Genomic DNA, 7,624 nt, shown 5'->3' on the forward strand with positions numbered 1-7,624 from the left:
GGAAAAGGTTTGGAGTGGGGCGGAAGAGAACTACACTTCTCACTTTTTACCTTCTGTATTGTTTGATTTTGCAATGATAAAAAACCATAAACACACAAAGATTTTAAAAAACTTTACTATATTAACCAACTCAAAAGCAAGACCTCAAATATACTTGGAAGGCTAGATCTCACTAATCACTTCCTATTATTACAAATGTGTCTGTCACAAAGATAAATAAAAGAGATTTCTCATAGATCATATAAATGGTCAAATATTCCATGTCTTCTCAAAATGAGTTAATAGACTTTACGGACATAAAAAAGAAAAGTCACATTTAAAAATTTAAAAATGGGCAGGCAGATAAATTCCAGAATAAGTACAAAATGGTTTCACTAACCATATTGATTTTCTGTGACCAAAAAGGAATATCGCTATTGCTAAAGCCTACCCTCTAACGTACTTCAAAACACACAAAAAGCGAGTCCTAAGTCTCTGATTTTAACAACATTATGCTAACTGCCACAGAAGAAATCGAAATCCAATGTATCATCCAAATTGATATAAAACTGAATTTTTAAAGTCTGGCCTGCCTATGGATATCAAATTTCAGACCTCCCAACAACCCAGGCATTTCAGCAGCGCCCGCCTTGAGGCTGGACAGGGGTCTGAACCCCTCAGTCCTCAGGGCTGGCCTTGGAATAGCTGCTAGAACAGCCTGCTCTAAGACACAGCTGCCCTTCCAGAGCGCATCTCTGGGCACCCAGCCTAGGTTGCTCCGTAAAGACTCTATTTAAAAACCACTTTTTAAAGAAAACTATTTTAAAATTTCACCTTGATAATCTCAAAAAACATAATTAACAAGAGAATGCTTCACTGGCCTGAATTTAGGCATCACAGTATTATAACACAGCAACATAGTTTTATATATTTCCATTAAATCAACATCACGTGTCCCATTTCAAATCTTAATCTCTTAACATAAAGATATTTTGAGTAAAAAGACCTAAATTTCATCCACGTGGGATTGGTTTAATAAACTATAGGGCCTTCGAACAATGAAATCCTGTCCACCTGTTTGAAAACATTAGTTCAACATTATACAAGTAATCATAAGTACTAGTGTATACAGATGCACATTTATATGCCATATTATGTTAAAAAAAAGCAAGTGGAGAACCATGGTATAATTTCATTTTTGTAAAAATCTTTAAATATATGTTACTAACATATATGCATATCCGCATACACACAGAAAAAACCCCGAAAGGATAAACCTGCAAACCATTACAGAGTTACCTCTGGGGTGCAGGATTTGGTGACTGAAAGGTACAGAGGACACATTTTTAATAATATGTTTCTGACATACTTGTCTTTTTTTTTTTCTATGAGTAGTTAACAACACTGTAATTTAAAGTGCAAATCTAGAAAAATAGTTAACAAATCTGAAGGACACTGATTCAAGGTATAGTAGTTTAAAAGGAAAACACTGTGTATTTATTGAATGCTACTATCCAGGATGTTCAGATCATAAGCCTACGCGCCTTTACAGCTTACAGTGTTTCCACACAGGTTGTTTCACATGACTCTCACCAGCACCTCTATGAAGTTGGCGAGGTAAGTGTGTCTCCATTTCACTGACGAGGAAACAGCCACAGGGAAAGTAATTCAGTAACGAGCAGCAGAGAGCTGAGACTCTGACATGCTGCCTCCTGTTAAGAACATGGATGGCTGTCACGCTGCTCCCCAGGAGCTAGGATCCAGCAATGACTTGCATCAGGCTTCCCATGATTAATGTCGATGCGTGCCACATCAGACACTTTATGGGGCGCGGCTGCAGACACGGAAGAGCTGAGTCCTGTGTGCACCACTACACCAAGTTTCCTGTTGCTATGTGAGCACTCTGCTCCGATGAACCAAGCAACTGTCTTTAAATAAAACTCCATTCACTATCAACTATAAGACAACTATTTAAAAAGATAAAGTCAGCGTATGCTTACCTCTATTGTTCCTGTGGCAAACAAGCCATGCACTGAATTTATGTCACACACATTATTCTCCCTAAAACAGTAAAGCAATGAGGAAGAAAGTATTAGCATTGACTTGAGGAGGAGGGATAATCTAAACTTTCTAAATAAGCAGTCAACCCAATTCTGCAGAGAAAGAAGACATGCAGATTCTCGCTTAACTGTATATGAAAACCCGCAAGGCACGAAAGGGTTAACTGCTTGGTATATAGCCACCAGTTTCTGTTCCCCAGGGTGACACTCCGTCTGCCAGTGGATGCGACAAGGAAGGACTTCCTTCCGAATTTCTATTCCAGGTTCATTCTACTTCCTCAATATATCTTCTCCCAAGGCAAAAAGAACACAAGCTATAACACTGCCAACGCCAAGGCTTAACCAGGTGAGGCCTCACTTTCTTTTACTGTGATGTTCAGCACAGTGACCGGTTTACAAGACACTCAATTACAGCTGTTATTATAAACAGGAAATGATGTGGCTAAAAAGCAAATTTTTATTATTCAAAAATGCATCATGAAGTTAACATTTTTAAAAGAAAATAAGAGCACTTCATGCCAGTGTGAAAACAAAGACCAAGAATTCACCTAGTTTTTATCACTACTTATTCTTTCAACCTTTAAAACCTTTTCAAAGAAATAAGAAAAATGCAACAAGTTCTTTATGTACATGGATGAGAAGTGTTTCACCTTCCACCCCTTACTAGCTGTGTGACCTTGGACAAACTACTTACCCTCTCTGAGTCTCAGCTGCCCTATCTGTAAAATGGAGATAATAATAGTACCTACTGTAAAAACTTGTTATAAGTTTAAAATGAGTCAATATATACATAAAATAATAATGCCTGGCATAGTAAGTGCTTTCACTATTACTGCTGTAATGTTATCACTCAACATTATTGTCATTACGACGTTCATTCCCAAAGGATTTTTCTTTAAATAAAAGTGTAGACTATAATGTATGATAAAAGGAAAACTTGAAAAAAAAAATTTCTGCTAGCAAAAACATAAAAATTAAAAACTTTTAAATGGTCCTCCCAGTTAATTCAAAATTTCTCCACGGGAAAAAAAATATCACAAAACGAAATCATGAATGAAAATCTAAAGAACACTACAAAAATTAATGAAAAAGTGAACTTTAAAAATTAAAAATTTTAAGAAATCACCAGGTCTTTTAGAGAATTTTTTAAGAAAAAACCTGAACAGTGCTCTTTTTATTAAGTAGCCCTGGGCATCGCTTAAATGCAACGCAGATGACTTGATGACAACTTGAGCATCTGGCTCCATCTCCTGGCCAAAATAAACACAGCAGCAATCTTTAAAAGATACTCACGCAGCATCAGTTTGTAGAGGATTTAGGTAGCGTCCTTGTTCCAAGTTTAATCTATAAACTTCAGAGCTGCAAAGTAATGCATAAAGTTAAAAATCTAGTTCAATTAAAAATAATTTTTAGAAATATATATACATATATCACTCATAAGGCATCACTTCCCTTTGTAAAACTAATATAAAAATGTACTCTGAACCTAAAAAATAATCACCTTATTTGTGACTTTGTTCATGTATAAAAGTTAAACCACTCATGTGCCAAGGAATTGGTATTGTCATTAGGTAGACTATTATATATAAATAACATGGATAGATCAAAAATGTATCTATATGTGTATATGAGAAAAGACTAGAAGGAAATAAAATCAAATGCTAATAAGGGCTTCCTTTGGGTGGCATAATTATGTTTTTTTCCTTTAATCTTTTTTATATTTTCCCAATTTTCTAAAATTGATATGTATTATTTTTACAATCATATAAGAAGGTAGCATTTAAGAATAAAAAGTTTTTAAATGCCAAGTAATGAGGCTAAGAAACTGACTTTGCCACCGGTGTGACCTATTAGGCTACCCCATGGCTCTCTCTAGATTTAGAGCAATGTGCTAATATGAGTCAAGGACGCAAGTCCTAAAAGAACCAGTCGCTATGGAACCACATCCTTTGAGCAAGAGAAAGGCAGGGATCGTATGTCTTATTCTCTTAGTTGTTAAGAACAGAAGTTGTGTAGGGAGGTAGAATGAAAAAACAAAGGGCGATTAGACCCAATACCTTGCGCCAACAAAGTACAAGTCACAGGATGGATAATGGTAAGAGAAATCTCTCCCGAACTTCGGTATTCTGGTTTTGTAGTAAAACCCTGACTGTGAATGGAATTCAATGTATCTGTCATTATGTAAGAAGACAATCTGAAAATTAAACGAGAAAATTAGTTTGCCAGGTTTCTAGATAAAGTGTTTATTAGGTCATCACTGAAACTGGCAAAATAAGAAAACCTCTGATCTTCTTTCTCTCTGTCAACACACACATGTAAATACACACTTTTCCATCACGATTAACAATTGTGATTAAGAATCGAACCTCTCCAGTGGTTACTTACCGCCTTCCTGCATCCTGGATAGTTTTTCGGCAAACCTTACTTCTAACTAAAAGACTTAAAATCAATGCCCTTCATTTATCTGGCACCAACACTTAACAACCTAGAGCTCTGTTCAGTAACCAATGAGTAATTGCCTATTTTACTTAAAAATACATTTTAATCATCTCACACAGGGATTGAAAAACTTGTGTAAACTGAACTTTAATGCATTACGAAGGTATCTTTAAACTCTGCAGATGGTATTTAAAAGCAAATTTATCAACATCTAGATCAAATACATTATAAAATTACATGTCGCAAAACACATGACAAATGGCTACCACAGGCAAAAGGATAAAATGTTCTCCATGGTTTCCAGAACTAAAGACAATATATAAAGCCAGCAGCTTAGAAAATTTTCCTTCAAGATGACATCTGACATCACTATACAGATAAAGTTTTATATGTGATATGGAAAATTAATTTTGATATTAGACTGACCAATGGCTCTCAGTTGTATGTATTGTATCATATATGTGACAAACTAAAAATATGCTAATAGAAAATGACACATTTTATTTTACTAACATATATCCACTTTTAATTTAACGATAGGAACACCATAAAGTTATCATAAAAATAAATTCCATTCATTCATATCTTGAAGCTAGCTAGTACAAACTAATCAAACATACCTTTGAATAGTCATCAGACAAAGTTTCAAAAGTGACAACTGAAAAATAAGAAATAGTAGGAAAAAATACAATTATCAATCCATGTTTTTAATAAAAATGCAAACTCGATGCAAAGATACTAATTCGACACAAAATTATATAAAAATGCTGGGTTTTTCCTCTGTGATTTTTTTTTTTTGCCCCTATATAAAACAAGAACAAAGTTGCCATATTATGTTGCCCCCCAAAACACCAAATGGAAAATGAAAACCTTTATAATTTCTTAATACTGATCAGCTAGATTTCTGCAGAACTGAAACGAATTAAAAATAGATAAATTCACAAAACATAACAATGTCTAAATTTTGCCATGGTTTTTCTGAGACGTTCAAAATAAAAGACATTAAGGAACATTCAAAAATTGCTTTAAAAAGGTAAAGTAATTTTTTACTCATTCATAATATATTTTCTAAACAAAAATAGTGAAAATAGTTGTTATTAGCAGCACATCAAGTTTTTTTTTAAGGGTACATATCCTATTGCTTTTTCCTCTCGATCTCAAACATGAAGTCACCTGATAAAAATATCTGAAGGTTCCCATTTCAACCTGCCCTCCATGGTAGGCAGAATTCTGAGAATGATCCCCACTGACCTTCCCTCTTGTATAGTTCCCTCCTCTGGAGAGTGTGGGTGGGGAATCTGTGACTGTGACGAGACACTGCTCCCATAATTATGTCACATTATATGGCAAAGGGGAGATTTATAATCACATGCGTTTTCTCTGGCTGGCAGAAGGAGAAGTCGGAAGGAGAACAAGGATCCAAAGACCTGTTGCTGGTTTGAGGGTGAAGGGGACCTGGTGATAGGGAATATAACAGCCTCTAGAAGCTGAGAGTGGCCCCAGGATGACAGCCACCGGAAGTGGGACCGGGGTCCTACAACAGCAACAAACTGCATCCTGCAGACAACCTGAACGTCTGCAAGCAGATTCTCGCCCAGAGCCTCTCGTGAGTTCCACCTGGCTGACACCTTGATTTCAGCCCTGAGCAAGTACACAGAGCCTGGACGGACTTCACCTATGGAGCTGTGAGCTAATAAATGGATGTGTATGGTAATTTGTTACACAGCAAAGAAAAATAATACATAACCCATTACCGTTTTAACAACCAGAAAAGCAGCCAAATATAAAAAGCTATTTTCTTGAATTCAAATTTAACTCCTTACTTACCTTCTGAATCTAAACACCTTTCAAACTTCAAGGATAATTGATAGGTGTCATAGCATCGAACCCGAGGTTTATATGTTCCTACAAAAAAATTAATGTGTTGTAAAACCTAAAGGACATTACTTTTCATTGTCAATATCCTGCAGGTACATTGAGTATACTTTTTGTTCGAGGTAAGTAGGACTCACTAGAACCTAACAAAGGAGAAGAATCTAGAAGCAGCCCTCCCCAACATCTCAAGGAGAAAATGAACAAGGGATATAAACAAGCAATCTATACAAAATGAAATATAAGTAACTAATATACCTCGCATTCTAACGAAGTACATTAAAACAAAATCGTTTTTGTTCATCAGAATGGTACAGATGAAAAGATGGTTAACGCGGTGTCAGTGAGGGTGTTAAAAAAAGTATGTTCGTACACTGTTGGCGACCAGTATAAACTGTTACAACGTCTTTGGAGAACAATCTGACAATATCTGTAAACTATGTGATGTTCATACATCTTGAATCTGGATTTCAACTTATGCAAATTTCTCCTAAAGAAACACATGCACAAGTGTACCAAAGATATGAAGAATGTTGGCTACTGTATTGTTTACAAACAGCCAAAAACTGAAAGCAAATAAAATGTCCACTGATAGGAAATGGTTAAATAAACAATGGTAAATCATTGTATAGCTCATAAAGAGGATGACAGACCGACCTGCAACTAACTACTGGCATGGAAAGCTGCGGAGAGCATTCCGCAGCGCACGTAGGTCCAGAGAGCACGGGTGAGCTGCAGGAGGGGGCACAAGGTCCCATTTTTGTGAAACTCAGCAATGATAATGTCAGGATTTTGTACAGAAAAAAGTTGGAGAAACAAGCACAGTGCTTATTTATCTCTATGAAGTGCAATTTTAGGGCTTTTCACATTCTTTCTTATGTATTTTTATAATGTTTGCATTTTATATTAGTTTATCATGTTTGCAATCAGGAAAAAAAAAAGACAGATTTTTAAAACCAATAAAGATATTTTAAAAAGAAAGAACTGAAGTAGTCCTATGTTTGCCGGCATGTACCAAAGCCCAAGATCTCATTTTAAAATAGTAGAGTATATAAATTTACACGCGTACACATCCTACGCAGTCATACGCCACTCAACGACGGGGCTCGGTTCCGAGAAGTCGGAGGAGAGCTCATCGCTGCGTGACCGTGCCGCAGCGCATGCGCACACACCCCGGCGGACAACTGTGACCGCGCTTGCTGCACTTCATGCCACGGACAGCGAGCACAGACACGTGAGTGATGCGGTGTGCCATGATGTTACAACGCTAGGAC

General features: G+C 36.3%; 1 protein-coding gene across 2 annotated transcripts in view; it reads right to left on the reverse strand.

Annotated features, from left to right (window-relative positions):
- NOL10 (nucleolar protein 10) overlaps positions 1–7,624 on the reverse strand; it is an 81,405-nt gene that overhangs the window by 66,909 nt on the left and 6,872 nt on the right. For both annotated transcript variants that reach the window (XM_011365123.2, XM_011365124.2), the window contains exons 4-8: positions 6,306–6,383; positions 5,099–5,136; positions 4,097–4,233; positions 3,333–3,398; positions 1,980–2,040 (exon numbers count right to left, since the gene is read on the reverse strand). In XM_011365123.2, the coding sequence (XP_011363425.1) occupies positions 1,980–2,040; positions 3,333–3,398; positions 4,097–4,233; positions 5,099–5,136; positions 6,306–6,383 (380 nt within the window). The remainder of the gene's footprint in view (positions 1–1,979; positions 2,041–3,332; positions 3,399–4,096; positions 4,234–5,098; positions 5,137–6,305; positions 6,384–7,624) is intronic.

Source organism: Pteropus vampyrus, unplaced genomic scaffold (genome assembly GCF_000151845.1).
Source record: "Pteropus vampyrus isolate Shadow unplaced genomic scaffold, Pvam_2.0 Scaffold105, whole genome shotgun sequence".
Classification (NCBI taxonomy): domain Eukaryota; kingdom Metazoa; phylum Chordata; class Mammalia; order Chiroptera; family Pteropodidae; genus Pteropus; species Pteropus vampyrus.